Source organism: Takifugu flavidus, chromosome 7, assembly GCF_003711565.1.
Source record: "Takifugu flavidus isolate HTHZ2018 chromosome 7, ASM371156v2, whole genome shotgun sequence".
NCBI lineage: Eukaryota > Metazoa > Chordata > Actinopteri > Tetraodontiformes > Tetraodontidae > Takifugu > Takifugu flavidus.
Genome location: NC_079526.1, coordinates 6,952,143 through 6,972,077, shown reverse-complemented (window position 1 = coordinate 6,972,077; position 19,935 = coordinate 6,952,143). Strand labels below are relative to the sequence as shown.

Here is a 19,935-nt window from a genome sequence, read left to right as displayed (position 1 = left end):
GGTTTAGGTTTAACAGGATCATAAAGAGCAAATGTGCGACCAGTGTGGCCGCCCGTCGTGCTGGGGGAACTCACATGGTCATTTCATGGGAAATATTTACAAGTGGAAAACATTCACAATGGCTACAAATCATCCAAAGAGTGGACGTTTCAGCAACGTAACCCAAAATGTAGCAGAAAAAACAAAGCGCTACTGTACATCTCAGACTCTACAGGCCTCAGTTAGCATGCTAAAAATTCAGGACAAAGATAGTCATAAAAGAGGCAACAAGCATGGCTTGTTCTGGAGGGGCTGCAACACAGAAACATCTTTTTAGAGAGGAGAAGCTTGGTCTCTTAGAAGAACATTACAGCAGCACGTTACACATCACAGTGTCAAATTCTTGGTGAAGATTAACACACATCACATCAGCGCTAATATTTTACACCAACAGTCAGACAGGAGGCTCTGGGAGCAGGTCCTTCATAGTATTGGGAACTCAAATATGAGCTAATGTGCTTATTTAAACCACAGGTCCACATCTGTTTGCATGAGAGCTCTCTGGTTAATAGTGTGTGTCCGCGGCCTGATTCCAGCCACCAGCCTGACTTATTTCCATCGATCTGTGCGGTGGAGTGGAGCGAGCTGCCACCGTCCGGCCCAGATCTTTATTAACGCCGCATGACAAATGACGGATCGATGGGAGCCCCGGCCATGCGTGGACGCCAAAATGATTACACAATAGGTAAAATCAATAAGAGTGAGTGTTGTTCTTGTGGTGTATAAAGAGTAAACACATTTAATTATTTTAGATGGATTTTTTAATGGCAGTATGAGAAGTAATGAGCAGAAAGTAGAACGGCGCTGTACCTGTTGTGAACGGGCCCTCGGAAGTTGGGGTCAAACTTGCGCGGCTCACCTGTAACGGAAGTACAGTCAGGTTAGTTCAGCAGGGCAGGAAGATGGTTGGTTTCCTTCATTTTCAGGCTAGTGTGTATCTATAGGGACACCTCTTTCTCTGTTCATTCACTTGTCATGGAAAGAAATGATTTACACCACAGAGCTCAGTCGTTACAACACTTCAACAGAGAGGAGCTTTGTGTTTCCCTGGTCGCCATCCCCACATTACAGTGGGACGACTGGCAACATTACTGCACTCGAGGAAAGAGAAGGCAATAAAGACGGAAAGTTATCCACGCCGAGATAAAACGCCGGCGAACAGGGACAGTATTCATGCAGCAAAAAGACCTCCTGTGTGGAGGAACTCGTGTCCTCGTCTAAGTGCTCTTCCTTCACCGCTGGGAGGATTCAGAACTCACAGCTTTTGTGCTGGATCAGAGACCCGTCTACCTGTGAAAACGTGGCTGTTTCATCTGGATCCATCGCAACGCGAAGACCAGATTGACACACCAGTCATGGATTTCATGGGCTCTATTGGGGGAGCCAACAAGACCCGGTTCCCACAGCCAACAAACCACTATTATCACTTCTGCCTTTTAGGCCTTATTTAAACGTAAAAAGTGTATGACTCATTCCTGGTAAATATACACACATATTTGAAATAGATGTGATTTTGAGACAAGATATCATTTTAAAGAACGGCAGAAGATAAACAGCACTTCTAAAAACAAAACTCCGGCTGCAACCGGAGCTGCGCTACTATCTCATTTTATCCCTATTATCTACTTTTCTTTACCACTGCAGGCGGTCTGGCCTCTCCACCCGTGTTAGCCTGCGCTTCAGTTCGGAGTGTTTTTGTAGCCATTTTTAGTAACCCACCGGCCGACGCTGTGCATTCATTACAGGTCTCTGCTGCAGGAGCGTAGGTCACGAGGGCCCATCCCATATACGTGTAACATGCCATGGATTCAGACCGAACTGAGGTGTGGCAGGGAGTGAAGCGGAAGGGGAGCAAAGGAATTCTGGGCCAAATCTGAGCGGTGCTACGAGCCATCCGCAACTGAAAACCTCAACCTCCGATTCAAACTCATTAAATATGCAGATGTTTTGTCACTCAGCAGCAGCCAGCACCCTCTGCCCTGTTGAGCTGGGCTGAGAAGGGCAACATCCGGTGGGGGGAGATAAAGTTCTGTCCAACACCAGTGTGACAGCGCTGGTGAAAATGGAATGCTGTCAACTTTAGGAGTTCCGCTATTGTTTTATTTTTAATCGTGTAAATGTCAACTTCTGCTGGTGCAATCACCTTCGATCTCTAGGGAGTCAAACCGCCACTAAAAGCATATGGCGTCCTAATGAAAGCTACTTCCTGTCTGTCACAGGCACGTTTGTGCTCATTACTTTATGATCAGATCGTTTTACAGTTTCTTTTCTTAGAGCAGCTCTCACAACCATGGCAACGACAGTAACGATAATACGCTTGAAGGGGAACCAGTTTTAACTAATCACTGACATGATACACATGTTCAAGTGTAATATACCAGGGCAGAATAAAGGTCTGCATCCATCCATCCATCCATCCATCCATCCATCCATCCATCCATCCATCCATCAATCGGATGTAAAAGCTGTTTTTTTAAACCTTTTCCAGACGGGGACAGGAAAGAAAAATACTTCTATGGCCAACAAAATGATCAAAAGCTGAAAACCTACCTACTTTAGAAGGACGCTGAAGATGAAATCAGCAAGTCCAAAATACATTAGCTCACAAAGTACACAAACGGAACCACATACACCTTTTTTAGCTCACACAACTCCTATCACAGAGTAAAGCCGAGCAGCTGCTTATCACTACCTGCAAGATACCATCAGCAGCAGCAATCTTTCCCACAGTAGCAGAAATTTTAAAAAGCACATATAACGTGACCCTAAAGATGAATTTCTCTGAAGTATCGCTGTGGTGCTGCTCTGTAGGTGGCAGAGCAGCACCACAGCGACTCAACAACATCACATTTCAAGGGTTTTAAGTACCGGGAACTAAAATCAGGGTCCCATCCTAACCAGCCCTTTTATTTAAACTGCATTTAATTTTCCTGTCATCTCAGATTACACCGTTTAAATTTAATCGTGCCTGTTTAAGCCGGTGTGGTCTGTGGCTCATCTGTCTTGACGTCTCGAGCTGCTTATGTTTTTCCCACCAACTACATCCTAGCTTTTTAGAAAGCCCTTGGATTTCCGGCTTTCTCTGTGTGAAGCGTCTGAACTCCTCAGCCAAGGACACCAGTGTCACCAGACCAGGTGCTCGCTGCAGAGCACCATCTGCTGTTGGATGAGACGCAATCTTCAGTCCGTTCCGTGTCCAGGACACAGCTCCGGCTCATCGTCTTGAATGCAACCATACACCCAAATGTGTGGTGGATCATTTGCGGTTTTAAAACATGACAGGTGATCAACTACAACTGATCCCAGAACCATTTTACGCTCGCACAAAATAAGTCCAAATCACTTTTCCACAGCGTAGAACACTTCTGCCCTCGATGCTTCATGGTTGGTCGGTGATCCATCACGCACACCTGGCTGGAAATGAACATTCTAACATTAGCATATTTTCTGTTGCTGATAAGAAACGATGTTTGACCAATCAGCAGCCTGCACAAAACCCCCCGCCACATCAGCGTTACACAACCGATGCATGACTGTAATTTAGTTTTCTTCTACCAGGTCAGGGTGCGACTATATTTTATAAAAAAATTAGCCATTACCGCAACATTAACATGCTCAGTATACCGTAAAGACTGCCTGGTCTATAATAAACGGAATGAAATCCCATTAATGCTGATATGAGTGGCCAATGATATGGAGTTTTCCCATCTTTAATGTCCAACCGTGGAGGCAACACTACAGCTGAGAAGGCCGGGGTTCAGGTTCAGGGAGGTCAGTGAAGTACACACGAAGGACTAAGGGAGGGGGGACAGACATAATCATTTAGTTCTCCACAGGATTCTGCTGAGGAAAGTTTTCAGCTAGAATGACAAAATGTTTGTTTTGAGATATTCTGTTTGACACGAAGCCAGAAATCAATGAAAAGCCGGTGTGTGAAACAACCCAGTAGCGTGCTGTATTCCTTCTTGTTGGCTTGCTCTCTTTCCTTCCTTCTTTCCTCCCTCCCTTCCTTCCTTCCTTCCTCCACCTGTGCTTGAGGTTTCTCATTTTGGTAGATGTTAATTTAATAAGTTAATAGGACAAGAGTAGCTATGAATTCAGCTACTGGAGTCTTTTTTATTTACATGCAGGTTTGCGCAGCAACGCAGCAGCTGTCAGAAACCCAGGCAGTGCGAATAATGAGTGCAAGCTGAATCAGGGAGCAGAGAGGAGGATGTTTCCTGGTGCGGCGAGGGTTGGGGTCATGTCATTGTTATCCTGATCGGCCTTGGAGATGCAGCGCACATTCAGCAGGACGGCATAAAGCAAGGTCCTCCATCAGGTGTAGAGGAGAAAACAAACATAGCACCTAGAATATAAAACCACCAACTCCAGCGTATGACAGAATACTGGAGAACAATCTAACACGCTCTCCAATATACGATAAAATAAATAAATAAAATAAAATCACCGTTCAGCCAACCTAGCAAACTGAAATATTCCGGAGAGGATGACGGAGCACGCTCTTCGTCACTGCGGATAAATTTAGCCCTTCTTACTCACTGCATGGGCCTGAATACTTCATTGGGGCTGTTGTACTTTCCTCACTTCCACTTAAACAGACTCTGCATTAGATGACGGCTCTTTAGGCTGCAGAGCAGGAGGCCGGGCCGGCGTGCACGCTGCTGGGTGGGGTCTGCGGTCGGCAACATTTGGAAAAAGCCTGACGGGCACGTTGCACTGGGACAGCGCTAGACTCACGGTTGGCTAACAACAAGTCTCCCGTATGGACTCTGCTGGGTCGCGCCGCCGTGTCCTACTACAACTTCAAGGTTTATGTGCGACAAAAAGGGTGAAAATCAAGAATATCTAAAAATGACGCATCAGATCAGGGAACAGGGCGTGATCTCATTAAGACTGCAGCAACCTCTTCATGGTCCTAGCTTGGCTATACTGGATTCCCAGCGATGAGGACCAAACACAACAATCTGCCTGCGGCAACTTTAAATGCGTCTTGCGCTCGCTCCAAACAACAGGTTTAATTAAACCTTTTTGAAGACGGCAGCATAAAATGCTTGTTCTAAATTGGACTGTGTGCATCAGAGGATGACAGCAGCTGTCCTGACAGAGTCAGACGGAACAATCTGGACCCAGGAGATAAGCCATAGAGGGGGGGGTAAAAGAAAAAGGAGGATATTGATTTATATATATTTTATAGTGACAGAATATTAATGCACAGACACGTTCATACGACTTGAAGATACAAGTGAGTAAAGGATAGAAGAAGACACAAAGTCAGATGTGGGTTTTATTCAGACGCTACCGTCCACCCACCTTCACCTCAGAGAGTAAAACCTTATTTTCCTGTACTGTGTTTCCAGCATTTCTACGCCCGTGTCTCCATAAACATCGATGCATGCGGACACAAGCAGCAGTGTGTCCAGGCTCCACAACACAGGTTGTCCAACACAGGTCTCTTTCATCGCACAGCTCAGAAACCACAGGTGCTCGACATGGTTTGGGTCAGAGAGGCCGTTTGGGGAGAACTTTTTACTGTTGTTTTCACCCTACAGCTTCATACACATTTCCAGGAGCAGCAGAGGAGGGCTGGACTTGTGCTACGGCTCTGCTGAACTAACAGTCAGCTAACAGAGTCGGAGTATTCTAAGTATGAATGCTGCCTTAGTCATTCATAATTGATGTAAGCGCCGCCAATCTGGTGAGGAAAGCAACGTCAGAACCACGGCTTTGGGGCTTTGTGTTTTCCTCTAGACTCCACTTTTTTTTTTAAAAAGCAGAGCTGAAGCTTTGCATGGAATATCAGGCTGAGGTACATGAGATGCTCATAATTAAGTTGCTACTTGGTTGGATCGTGGCTGTAGAGAAGATGGAAGCGGAGCGGAATCTAGCAGGGCAGAGATTTGCTGCGAAGTGGTGGAATTTGAAAAATCGTGCAAAAGGAAGACTAAAAATAGCAATCAGGTGAGAGCTTTTTGGACTAAATGACACCCCCTACACGCTCAACTTGGAGTCCATTTTTAAAAGAATCCAGGTTTAAAGAGTGCCAGATGGCTGCCATCTCCAAAATATTAAAATGTGGAGAGGAAATAGACTCAAGCGCTCTCTGTGCAGCACCAGAGCTCTCTCCTGTCGACCAGTGCCTCCCTCGCTCCTGCCCCACAGTTACCCCACCTCTGAGGAGAGAGGCACAACCATTTAAGTGCTTGTCTCCTCATTGAGACAAGACAACATCCAGATCTGTGGTGTAGTTGTACTTAGGCGAGTCCTTTGGGATTCTCCGAACTATTAGCAGATGGTCGGGGGCGAGTACCTGGCGTATCCATTTTGGCAGCAGGCAGGGTTAACTCCTATCATGGACACTCTTTACTGTTTATATTTACAGAGGGAAGCAAAGGCCCCTCATATGCCAGGAATAGTAGAATCCGGGTTGAGATTCAAGGCCCCAGAGGGGAGTTAGTGTCTGAGAATCTCATCTGCTGACAGCTAGCCTGCCGCTGAGCTCAGACGTGGCAGCATTGTGGCTGGAGCTTTGCGACCTTGGTTACTTCTGTGGGAGCCTCCATGCATGTCGGTGGTAGCCCTCGGTTCCCACAACAGCTAGGCCAGATCAGTGACAGGCTCAACTGGCTTTGCCTGGATTTGTAAAGAATTAAGCAGGAGGGGGACAGGAGATCCAGATATGTGAAAATCTGTGATTCGAAAACACTTGAATGTAAAAACAAGCGTCGGTTTCAGATCTATTATTCAAGATATAAGATGAAAAAGTGAAACAGCAGAGGGGAAGATCAAAAGAGCTGTTTTATGTGTACATTTATAGAAAACACTTTTTTTTAGTGTCTTTCGGCGTGTATGTTTTCATGTTTACACAGATTCTTAAAAGCAGAGGAGTAACTAGATCCTGATTAATTATCCAACAACAACTTTTAGTCCTCAATAGCCTGGTCAAGTACCCCTCCAGGCCTTGCAGGCTTTCATGATGCAATTATTTACACTGAATTTCCCAGCAATCTCTGGGCTGCTTCAACTCAAACAAACACGGACGATATTTGCACTGCAACCTGGAAATTTAAAAGCCCTTTTATCAAATAGAGAGCATCTTAGCTGCTAAATGACAGTCAAATGCCCCATTCTTGCCACAAGCAGCAGCGAATCTGCGGAATTATTTACTGACTCACCCTGTCATTAGTGTGAATAATACACTTCGAACTGCAGGCGGACGCATCTATCTCTGGAGAAACGAGCTGTTTCAAACAACAACCAACCCCCCTTCCCCACCCTCTCTGTTAAAAAATAATGATCTGAGATGCCATAAAGGCTAATAAATGAGTGGGAGCATGGCAGACTGAGGCTCAGGCTTCATTTTAGAGAAGACATCTACACTTATAAAGTCCATAACTGCGCCGAGTCCTGAGATGCATCCTTCATCCGGCTGCAATTTCGCGAGAGAGCCTGGGAACGTGCAATTCTAAACCCATCCTGTCAGCTTTCTGCCAGGACTCTGCACTGACTCAGAACAAAAAAAAAAAAAAAAAAAGAAAAGCAGCATTTAAGGAACCCGTCCATGCGAGAAATGTGTTAATTAACAGTGTGCCCGAACACTTGAGGTTAATTTAACGTATACCTAAATCGCTACTTACAAACCTGTCATAGGATGATTAAGAGCCGCTTTTTTTTTTCTATCTGAATGATTTTAATAGCAAGATATAGACCCGCCGTGCATGGTTAGAATGTGCTGCCCAGGCCAAAAGAGTACAGGCTGGAATGCAGAGCAAATGGAGAAATTCTGTAGGTTGATCGTGGGATGGAACATAGATAGAACAGCTGCTGAAATCTGGCTTTCTGCTGTACCTGCAGCTAATAACTACTATACTGGAGCTGCGCGCTCTCACGCTGTAATATCCTGATTTTAATGAGTCCGATCGTGGTTACAGAGATTGAAGCCGTTGGCTCATGATGTTTAACAACTCCTGTATCAGGTTTCAGTGTAAAGTGCCAGTGGGAACTTTGGAACGGGGATTGATGGGATTTGAAGGCCCCAGCGGGGAGCTGCGCGTCTGCAGAGAGCGGCGAGAATCAAATAGTGCTGACAGGCTGCAGCTGTGATTGGCAGAGCGTTGTGGCCACAAGGTCTGTGGGACGCACAAGGTCAGCGGGTGGAGGAATAACAGGGAATAAAACAGGAACCTGTCCCACCAAGAGATGGGAGCAGATGTGTCGGCGTGCCTCCTCGCTCCAAATGCATCCCAGCTACCGCATCCCACTCACCCAGGCTGGATTTAACGAGGAAAAGGCTAATAAAGTTGTGATTACAGCAGCCCAAGTGTTTGCCAGTAAACGAGTCGTCTCGTCTTGAGATGAAAACGCGCCGTGGTGTCATCTGGGGACGGCGAAGGATTAAGCTGCTGCGATAAACAACGGCGGTAGTAAAGCAGGCTAATGGACAGACAATCTGGATTAAGTCTACACCAGCAGCCGCCAAATCGCCCCCCCCCCTCCTGCTCAAGAATCAAATCCTTTGTTATGAAGCCCTTGTGCACCGAATGCGCCACACCTGGGCTGCAGATGTTTCCACACCGAAATTACCCACGAGGGTGGAAAATAGACCCTTTTAGTGAGACTCTTAACAGCAGCTCCTGAGCAGACGGTTCCAGGGTGACAGTCCAGACATGTGTGGTGAACTTGGCCAACATTATATATCCTCACACACACCTAAAGAGAACAATGTTGCCACGCGTGAGCGCGATCCATAAAGAATACTTTTGCACAGGAATACTTGTCAACATCCTGGTGATGCAGAAAATTCCCCGTCCTACCTTCACTCCCAGCCAATTACATAACGTGGGGGATGACAATGGGAATGCTGCCAACCGAACAAAAGAATACACCAAATTGCAAGTTGCTGGACAAACAATGATTGACGTGCGTCAGGTTCTGGCTGAAACAGTGACTTATTTCTCTGATGCCTCCTGAACATCTACATTTTGTACCATCTTATCTGGACTTCATCTCCTCCTTGCACAGTTCCAGCCATCACACTACTGCATTCATTAGTTTCCTGCTCTTCCTAGGCTACTTTTAATTGTTGCCTCTTTGCTTTTTCTCCCCCCCTCTGGTTGCTATTTTAAACTTAATGGTTTCGGGTTTCTTGTCTTTCCCAGAATCTCAGTCGGTGATAGGGAAAAGGAGGGGAAGCGGAGGAGGAGGTCGGGAACACTCGCTGCGGAGAACAGCCTGACTTTCACGCCAGGTAGAGAATGGAAGCCAAAATGAATGTTTAATCTCGGGAGGCAGCCAGCAAACGCCAAGAAGGCGCACAGGGACACTCGCACGGCGACTCAAACGGGGGGGAAGGAGCACTTATTAAAGCGTAATCACCCGCTTTGAGGCGTTGGAGCCTGGCGGCTGACAGTCTGCGCTAACGTTAGCCACCGCGAACACGACACCGTCACATTCCACCGCTGGAACACTGCGGAGTGGGAAATAATCTTGGCGTTCACAACAAAGACGGAGCCACTCACCATAGGAGGAGGGGATGTCCGTCTTTCTAGCCATGGCACTTGGGACAGATACAGCACCGTCGTCTCGGGTCTGGAGCCCGCATATGACAGTCGAGGTGGACCACGGTTATTTTTAGCGTCGTCCTGCGGCCCCGTCGACAGATGTACACTTGGATCCGAAAAGGTCTGGAGCTCTTTTAAGGATGCTTCGACCACGCAGCCGAGCGTCGGTCGTGTTTACAGCGCGACGTCATTAATTATTCCGAAACGTCCTTAAAGGGGACGCGGTGAGTTCAGGGTACCGCGGAGCTGCTGCCGCTCTCTGCCTTTGTTCGGACCGGAGCCCAAGCGCGATAAATCACCTTCGTTTCGGATCACTTTTCGGCTACCGTCAGCTGCTCGTCATATTAAAGATGTAAGCGACCTAAACAAGTATCAAACACTTCCAAAGTAAATCAAAAGCTACTCATTTCTGGACGTTCCTGATTATTTTAGCTGGAGGCATGCATGATGACGCTTCTGGTAAATATACACTGACCCCCCGTGGCCAACGCGCGACATTGCACCTTGTTTCATGTATCGGGTCTGAATCTTCAATCGAGTTGATAATGTTTGGGACGTATACTGTATGTACCGTATATGGATCAATAAATAATTATCGATCGAAAATAATGGATTAAAAGTGGAACAGGTTCAGCTTAACCATTCTACACATGCCACTGATGGTGGCAGCACAGGCGTCACAATTTTGCCCTGTTGGATTCAGTCTAACGAACATAAACTCAATAAATAAAACTCATGCATTTTAATTCATCCACCAGCTGTTTGCACTAATAAATTAACCACGAAGAAATATTTAGAGCTGAGGAAGTCATGAGATATTTTTGACTTATCATAATCATATAACAGGTTAAAACGTGTAATAAATTAAAGACTGATGAGGTTCATTTATCCAGAGTCAACATGGATGGTGATAATAGATGAGCTGTAATCATCTCTAGGAATAAAGTATTTTCCAGTTGCCAGCCCATCTGTTCGTCATTTGCTGAAAATGATGGATGCCAACTGTTCTCTAATTATATAATCAAGAAGTACCCATTCAACACAGTCAGAGGGAGAGTCTTATAAAACATTGTTTTAATTGTTGTTCACCGGTCACAGGAGTACCGGTCGCAAGAGGTTCTATTAAAAGTAATGTAGCCTCCAAAATATTCACAAGGCACCACTGTCCTTCCATCTATCTTCCAATGAATGGTTTCTAATCAGGGTCTATCCCAGCAGCCACTGGGAGAGAGGGAGGAATACACCCTGGAGAGCTCACCATTTTAGGACACTTTCACATGAAGGGTCCATTTAGAGTCTCAGATCAACCTGATCTCTATGCTTTGGCTATTAGGACGGGTCTTTCTAGTTCAATCCGAATCACTTTACCTCCCAGATAGAAAGCCAATTAGCCTGGAAAAACACATGTGTAAAGTGTGTGAATCTAGGCCAAAACCATGGAAGAGCCAGGATGATCCCACTGAAGCTTCGAAAGAAGCTACAATGATTTGTTCTTTCTGCTGCAGTTCTAATATGGTTTTTTCTGATACCCAGATCAATGCCCAATAAAAACCCTCAAAGCCAATCAGAATATAAAAGTTCCATACTTAAGCTGTGTTACAACAGTGTGAGCAGCATGAACTGATTTGGTTATCAGGTCCTTAGGGGTTGTATCACACCCACCCACACACACACACACACCACACACACACACACACACACACACACGATGTGGTTGTGCGTGGCAACCAGGTGTTCCTCTTCTCCTTCTGTGCAAAGGATTTTTTTTTCCTTCTTTAACAATTAGCCTTGATGTGATTCAGGCCATAAAACCACATCAGCTGTGGCCATCAAAGCATCGGACAGACGGTACCAGAACCTCAGCATCACTGTACATTTGGGAAATATTAAAAGCTGCGATGGTCTTCATAAGTTTTAATTCAATCTGACATTCATGCACGATATCTCAGGACGATGGCGACACGGTGAGATTTTGGATGATAGGAGGATTGAGCATCCTGACGAAACCAGGGGTCACTGGTGCGATTATGTCTGAATGCAAACAAAAACAATGCACATGTAACCCACCTGATCTGAAGAACAGGGCATATTACTGTACATTCCTATCTTGTATTTCACAGATTATATAACATGCCACACCAAAAACCAAGTTTTATATGGTGATTCTTGATGTTGTGTTTCACGGTTCACTCAATAATCTTAACACTTATGCACGATTCCTGCCAGGATCGTTTACATTCAATCAGGAAACAGCTGTCTGTCTGCAATCTCACAGATCCCCCCGTGAACCGCGGAACTGATGTCAGCTCGGAATCGGAGCAGTTTAGGACCATGAGGACGTTGAGTGTGGAGAAGCGAGTGGGAGCAGAGTAAGTGTAGCAACGCGTCTCCGGCTCCACTGATGCTTGCAGTGTGCACGGATGTTGCAAGCTGCGAGAGAGGGGAGCCCTGGCAACCATGCGATGAAGGATCGTCCTGGAAACGAGAGGGAGTTAAGATGAAGATGAGAGTGGTACAGTAATTAGAAATGCAGTCTACAGGATGCACTGCTTGCAATATTCCTTTGTGTGTTTGCTGCTCAGGAGTTAGAAGATGAGTCTTCTGCTCGGGGATGATTGCACTTTGGAATGTTTTTATTTTTATCTCCTTTAGTTTGTTTTTGAATGTGTTCCTGTCATTCTCTGGAAAGGCTTTCATTCTGGCACTTCTGCCATTTCTGTGCAGAGAAACCTGAAAACATTTGAGTGGCACCGCTGACATTTGATTAATTTGAACAGAGGCAGGAGCGAACAGCAGCTGTAACGAGGTTGCATCTGTTTGGAAGGATGGCATCTAAACGGCAAATTATTCAAGAAAAATACAACTTTTACCCTGAATCCAATCCGTTAAACCAAAATCTTTGCTGTCAATGTTGCATTTTTGGGTGACTCTCAGCGTGCCGTATGTCTCTTCTTTGTCCCCTCAGTGCCAAGGGGTTGGCGGCATCATCATTGTCACCATAGTTACCAGTTTCATGGTGGCTTACAACAGCTCTGGTGACACATCGTCTTCATTAACTTCCCACCGTGTTGCTGAACCTGTTCCATCCAAGAAGCAGCCAAAGGGAGGCTTCACACTCGAAGGTTACACCAGAGTTGTGGATCACCAGGTAAATGAGCATCTTCTGTTCATTAGCTTTTCAAAAAGCACAAATTCAATTCATCACCACCTCTAAACAAACCGAGATGACGGAACGTGAAGGCTCTGACCCAAACATCGAAAGGTTCTCATTACAAACCGAGAAAATTACAAAAAAAAACATTAGTCTTTGAGTCCTCTGTTCATACACAGCGTTATTCAGCTGTCTGGTGTGCACATTCTCACTGTAATTGTGACGCGTGGAACAGCTGCCCTTTGGTAGCAGCACCTACAATCTGCACCTAATCTGTATTCCGCTCTCATCCAGGTAAAGTGGAGTGCAGCATGTAAATGTAGAGTTCAGGTATGCACTGAAAATGTGGTTTTGAAGCTTTGGAGTCCTGCCTGGCTGCTGGAGGGATTAAGTACTCTCCTGAAATTATCTTTTTTGTCTCTTCTTGACTTGTGCCTCCAGAGGAATGTCCTTTTTTTAAAAAAAAAATGTTGATTTTATGTGCAAGTATTGTTGTGCATGATCTAAAAGGCAGATTTCCCTAATTTTCCCATTTTTCTGATCCACTCTAAACGTGTCACGTGTGAAATATTCAGTGGAAAGGCACCTTAAACAGGGCAGATTTCACCGGTTCCATTTGGCCGCGTAAGTGTCAGAGTGTGTTTTGCTTTAATGAACAGCCCAGACAGACAGATGATCCAGACAGCGGCGCATCGCTTCCCTTCAGTGGGAACGATATGCAGTCAGACACATCAGAGTGGAAAGGACATTATGTTGCATCGCCGAGCAGGAGAGGATTTGGTAGATTAGTTCACCTTTCAGCGATCGGAGATGACGCTCAGGGCTGCTGGAGCGTGGCCTCGTTTGGTTCTGGTTGTGTGTGATTTGGGCAGATTGTAAGACGCTGGGGGAACACGTTCATCTGTCTCCTCCTGATGGATCCGCCAGTGTTTTTTATACTGCTTCGTCTCACTCCCTCCCATCCTCCCACAGGGATGCAGCTCAGACAGGCAGGGAATGACTAACCCACCCTGTAGGCTCTGTGCAGGGGGAGCGTCCCTCCCTTCATCTACTCCAGGTTCCCAAGTGCTTCTGCCACTCGAGCAATGGCACACTGACAGAAAAAAGATGTCCAAGCTGTACAAATTTTATGTCGCCTTCAGAGGAAGGGCTGGTTGGAAGCATTAGATTTCCATCTAATGCGCCTTTTATTGCCCAAATGAACTTTTTGTTTGCACGAGCTGTAATGTCCTCCATCTTGGGGCTCAACGGGAACACACAGCTCTGGAGGTATCTGGTTTCCTCAGCTCTGTCGCTACCACAGGCAGGAGGGGTTTCCTCTGTGTGCTTTGACCAGCTAATTAGAGCCGTAGCGATGACAAGACAAATGGCGCCACGTATTTTAGGGCCCGCACCTGGAGACAGACGCTCCCCTGCCTCGCTTTGCCCCTCACCACGCTTCCTTCCGTGATGATTCTTTTTAAGGTCGCTGACTGCCGAAGACTTGTCAGCAGGGCACATTTGCAGACTTGTTTATTGTTTATCGTTCGATCTTTGTAAATGATCTATAAATACAGCTGATGCGGTCGGTGTCAGGAAGTGAGAAGTGAGAATCACTCGTGCTTCCTTTTTTCTATCCAAATTAAATCGACTTACAGATTCACATCACATACCACGAAATGTGGTGAAATACCAAAATTGCTGCTCCAAAATTACTTAGACTGATAATTCGTTTAAGCGATTTCGGTTTTCTGGAGCAAAAGAGCTCATCTTTCCTCCCCTTTATTACAAATTTTAGAAGCGTGTGCCTTGAGGAGAAGCTTAATGAGATGAGTCGTTAATCCTCACACTGCTGCTGGTCCCGTTATCAGCCTCATTATGAGCATGTTTCATGTAGGTAACAGCACAATGTGATCCAAGAAAAGCACACCATATCACAATGTGTGGGATTAACAAGAAATGCCCTGTGGTGTTTTCAGATCTGCACCAATGTCCATATTTCACCATAAATTAGCCTCACGGACGTGTTGAGTACCATATTTCTTCAATGAAGAGCATCAAAAATCAACTTTATGGTGCTGAAAACTCAGCAATACATCTAAAAATACTATGGCTGGACTGCTTTTATTCTCCCAATGTGCTCTAGATTCAGCAATGCATTGTGGGATTCCAACACGGATCCATTCACCTTACATTTAGAGGTCGTCTTGTCTTGTCTTTTGGACCCTCCCTAAGCTGAAGGAGATGTAGGCAGAGACGGGTGCATTAGTTCTACACACGCACCCTCTCTGGGAGTTATCACAACCCCACGTTCCCCTGGGAAGTATATAAACAGGAGCATACAGATGAGTCTGGCGTCAGAGCAGATCGTCAGCCATTGATTTCTCTCTAAAGGCCAAAGGCTTCCTCTCAATGTTTACATCCTAACAGGGCCACACGTCCCGCATGCAGACGTTACGGTAGTGTGACCAGTGCCAGACCCCCTGTTACTGACATGAACAATTCAATAAATCAAGCCTGTCGCCAGACATTTGACAACAAACCAGTTAAAGTTACGCAGCAAAACCAAACTGTACACTTTCAGCACGAGCGGCGACCACGTGTGGTGGCTGTTGAAGGAGGGAAATGAACTGTGCGGTGAGGAGCAGCAAAGGGTGTGCGAGTGCAGCCAAGTGTGAAATTTCTTACTAAATTGGAAAACCAACCAGGATGCGACAATCGCAATTCCAGACCTACGTGACCCAAACTCCCGAACCAGCCACTGCACTCGTACATAAATCACACAAGTAATATTCTGTTGTGGATATTCTGTTCTCTAATGTACAAAATTAATATATATCTTTCAGAAATGCTCTCGGTCGGTATGATCCGTTGTATCGGAGGTTTATTTTGAGGTTGTTCTCTGTTCTTTATTGGATAACTTGAAACTATTTTTGACTTTCATGTCACCGGTGAAAAGAATCCACAAAGTCTTTTAGATGTTCAGAGAAATTGAGTAAAAGTCAGCATTCCCCCGTATTTCCACGCGTTTCGGGTTTACACGTGTGACCAAACAATCACCTAGTTTCTACCCTCTGGTAGTTGCTTTTGAGTAATATCATACCTGACAGGAAAGGCCATTATCAGTCCAGCTGCTTCATCAGTTTCCACTTTAGAGTGTACACGTGCTTCATGAGTCACTACAGTCAGGCTAAATTTACATTAGCGGCCTGGAGGGACTCCAGGCTTTTTTCCTTGCCCTACTGTGACACAGCGCCAAATGTTTTATGGCTTTGTTAATGCACACATCATTGATTTGTTCCCCTTATTTCATCGCATATACCTGAGGACCTGACTGCTCTCCATCTTCTACAGCAGGGACAGCAAATCCAGTCTTCGAGGGCCAGAATCAAGCAGGGTTTTGTGTCCTACCTTACTTCCACCAACAGAAAGGAACCCCAGGGAAATCTTTGTCTACCTGTATGATAGAGAACCTGGCTCGAGGACTGGATTTGCCCGTCTCTGCTCCAAAGCAAACTCAAAAGGGTGTTTTTATGAAAAACATATCACTGAAAACGCATAAGCAATATGCATAGCTACAGTCACCTTTGACCTCTCTTCACACTCGGCAGCCTCTGAAGATGCACTGTGGGACCTGCGCCCTGGTCACCAGCTCCGGCCGGCTGATTCGGAGCAAAAGAGGCCAGGAGATCGACCGGTCGGACTGCGTGATCCGCATGAACGACGCTCCCACCGTGGGCCATCAGAGGGACGTGGGCCAGCGCACGAGCTTGCGCGTCATAGCTCACTCCAGCCTACAGAGGGTGCTGCAGAGCCGACAGGAGCTGCTCAACAGCAGCCAAGGCGTGGCGTATGTCTTCTGGGGGCCGAGCAGCTGCATGAGACGGGACGGGAAAGGTCACGTTTACAACAGCCTCAGACTGATGAAGCAACTGATGCCTGCACTCAAGCTTTACATCATCTCTCGGACCAAAATGTTAAAATTTGATGAACTCTTCAAAAAGGAAACGGGGATTGACAGGTAAATGTTTCTAAAGAGAAATATGGAGATGCAATTCCATTCTCCAATACATTATTGAGCATTTTGGCGTTGATATTAGCATATCAAAGCCAAGTTCACAAGAAAGGAGACGGCAATTATAATTTCCCTTTTACTGCTGCACGTGTTCCGCTTTTTTTCACAGGATCGTTGCCTTGGCCACAGTCACTATCGCGGCTGCTGAATGAACGACAGTTTGCTAAATTGGCCCTCAAACTTGTTCCATAAACTCATTTGCATGTGAACAGCAAACCAGCAGGAGGACAATGAAGTGCGTCTGAATCCAGTCACTCCTGCCACCAGCCTGGAGAATGGATTTTTTAATCATGGATGTTTGTTTGTTGATGCACAGACATCTTATTATTGTGGTTTTGTAGCCAACTGTGCTCCTGTTTATTCAATCCTTTCAATCCAAACCAGATTCACTGGTGTTGCAGTTGGATGCTTATGGATTTCTTACAAAATTGGGTGACTTTGTCTTCCAGGAAGAGCTCCAACTCCTGGTTGAGCACCGGCTGGTTCACCATGGCCATAGCTCTGGAGCTGTGCGACAGGGTGGATGTCTTTGGTATGGTGCCACCCGAATTCTGCAGGTATCATCGCAGCTTCTCCCTGCAGGAGCAATAAAGCTTCTTTTTAAGGGAAAGGGCTCAGTATAAACTTAATTTCATTGGTTTTAAATTGATTACAATGATTTAACGACAGGGAAGTCACACAATTCATTAACACTCGACAGCAATGTCTGCTTTCATTGTCAGTTTCCTAGCAACCGTGGTCATGTGACTCAAAGTGCATCACAATTAAGAATGTAATGCCCTTGAATATCTGGTCAAAACTTTCTATTGAAGTGGGACAAAAGTATTTTATATCATTTGTATGTAAATTGAATAATTTTGTATTCATGAAGGAAAAGAAAAACACACTGGAAAAAAAAGGGAACCACTGATTTTTATTCATCCCCAGACTCGCACTGAGCCCCCATGTGGGCTGTATCACACTATGTCAATCAGACTGTTTACATTTTGACACACTAGGACACAGCGCAGACATTTCGCACATCGTGCACGTCTTCTTTGCAGCTGCTGCTCTCTTTAATGTCCTTTCCTCGACTGTGACTTAAATTTTTCTCAGGGTTTCACTTCCTCTGACCAGCTGTGATAAATTGTGCATGTAGCAAATGGAACCCTCGCCTCCGCCGCAGCTTCACTTTAGCGAGATGTGCCGTTGGGTGACATCTTGGGTGTGTTTTCGCATAAAAGATCTTTTCCAATACGTGCTTGATGCTGCCTTCAATTGGCAACGACAAGATAGCGCTCGGCCCTGCAGTTACAGCTGCAACTATCTTTTCTGTCTTCTGCTGTCAGACTGGGCCCCGGCGGTAATTTCAGCACCGGCGGAAACTGTCGTCTTGACATTTTATTCCATTAAGAAAGGAGTTTCTCTCCACTTGCTTTCATCTTCAGTGAAAACAGGGATGAATGCGGAAGGGCACAAAGGACACTGGGATATATTTAGCTCTTCATGGAAGAGCTCTATTCCAATGGAAGTGACTGTGTCCGACACCGCGCTTCTGTAAATGTAGAATAAAACAGTGAATAATGAGCACATCTGCGAGCCCTCATTCTTCTGATCCTTCTTTGTTGTTGCACATTTTCATCCCTCCTCTATGACTCCTTCCTCTCCCTCACATCATCTAATTATCACTGTTCCCACATACCTCCCTCACACTTTGACTCGCTCAGCTTATCATGCTTTTCTGCTCCCTCCCCTCTGCAGATTCTCCTCCCATCCCTCCGTGCCGTACCATTACTACGAGCCCAACGGGCCAGACGAGTGCTCCATGTATCTGTCCCACGAGAGGAGTCGACAGGGAAGCCACCACCGCTTCATCACGGAGAAGGCGGTCTTCGCGAACTGGGCTCGAACCCTCAACGTCCACTTTCACCAGCCAGACTGGAAGCCGATGGCTGTTGTCTCTGGACCGAACAGCTCACGCACGTGATTTCTGGGTGGATCCTGGGATTCAGACGGGAGGTGTGGACATGTTCGCTGGCTGATAGTCACCAGTGCTGCTGCCGCTGACCTGCTGTGTACTCAGCTTGGCAGAGCGAGATCATCAACACAAAGCCCAGACAATGTTTTTGGAGTGTAACAACGACAGGATGAGTATTATACTGGTTCAAAGCCACGGCGCGAGGACCTCTTTTCCTTTAACTCCTTGTAGAGCTGCTTTAAAAGAGTTGGTAGTTACAGTAAAACCTTGTAACAGGTTATAATTACACTGCTAAAGCTCCATGTTGAATTATATTGCTTTCAGAATGTTAAAATAAAGTGGTTTGCTGCCGGGTCTGTGTGAAACACAGCAGGACTGGACGGGATTTCTATGGTAGTAATATTTTAAACACCTCTCCCACAGGGTTTCAGTTCTTGAGTGATTAAGGCTTTGAATAAAATCTAAATATAACCCTTTAAATTCATATCACCAGTCTTCTGCTGCTCCCAAACAGATGGCCAATCTGAAAAGCCCATGAGCCCAGTTCTCTAGGCTGTGATTTGTCCTGGTATTAAAACCAAATGTCTTTAAACCCCCCCGACAGGAGAACCCCTTCACTGCCGAGCCACTGTAATAAGCTATTACATTAAAGTGGCCTTGGCAGCTTCTTCAGTGTGGCAGATCCAGACCCTTCAGACAGACAGGAGCAGGTTATTAGTGAGGGATTATATACAAAATATCCCGAGTGAGATGAGCCACACAACTAGCAGGAGTCGAGATGAGCCCTGCTCGGCCTAATTCAGACTGTGTTGTGTACTGATATTCACTGGTCCCTGCGAGGGAGAAGCACAAACAGATCAGATGTGCCTCATTGACTCCTAGGATGGTCTGTGCATCCTTTACAACACCTACTGTTCTGCAAGCCTGAGAGTCTCCAAAGAACAGGCTGTTGTGTCTGTCCTTAACCTCCTGCTGGAGGCATCCTTATGATTGTCTGTGACTTTGGTGAGAGGCGTCATGGCAACTGGTTTTAGGTTCAGGCCTATCTCTCCTCACACTGCGCTAACAGCTTTTCTCAGAATGTTGACTAATGTTGATTTAAGGAAGTGTGGAATGTTTTTTTGAAATGGCATTTGATATGAAGTAACAATAAATTGCACATCTGTAAGCCCAA

The 19,935-nt window shown here is 45.8% G+C and overlaps 2 protein-coding genes across 8 annotated transcripts in view; one reads left to right on the top strand and one right to left on the bottom strand.

Annotated features, from left to right (window-relative positions):
* Window positions 1-9,772, bottom strand: part of slc44a5b (solute carrier family 44 member 5b) — a 22,701-nt gene extending 12,929 nt beyond the window's left edge. For all 5 annotated transcript variants that reach the window (XM_057037972.1, XM_057037975.1, XM_057037971.1 and 2 more), the window contains exons 1-2: window positions 9,558-9,772; window positions 850-898 (exon numbers count right to left, since the gene is read on the bottom strand). In XM_057037972.1, the coding sequence (XP_056893952.1) occupies window positions 850-898; window positions 9,558-9,591 (83 nt within the window). In that variant the 5' untranslated portion in view covers window positions 9,592-9,772. The remainder of the gene's footprint in view (window positions 1-849; window positions 899-9,557) is intronic.
* st6galnac5b (ST6 (alpha-N-acetyl-neuraminyl-2,3-beta-galactosyl-1,3)-N-acetylgalactosaminide alpha-2,6-sialyltransferase 5b) lies at window positions 9,235-19,935 on the top strand. 3 transcript variants are annotated; one of them, XM_057037979.1, is made up of 6 exons: window positions 9,235-9,286; window positions 11,853-11,968; window positions 12,565-12,747; window positions 16,341-16,750; window positions 17,254-17,361; window positions 18,545-19,935. In XM_057037979.1, the coding sequence occupies exons 3-6, from the start codon at window positions 12,613-12,615 to the stop codon at window positions 18,768-18,770; spliced, it is 879 nt and encodes a 292-aa protein (XP_056893959.1). In that variant the 5' UTR covers window positions 9,235-9,286; window positions 11,853-11,968; window positions 12,565-12,612; the 3' UTR covers window positions 18,771-19,935. The 3 variants fall into 3 exon arrangements, with proteins under 3 accessions (XP_056893959.1, XP_056893958.1, XP_056893957.1); XM_057037978.1 differs by lacking the exon at window positions 9,235-9,286 and adding an exon at window positions 9,584-9,720; XM_057037977.1 differs by lacking the exons at window positions 9,235-9,286; window positions 11,853-11,968 and adding an exon at window positions 11,975-12,111.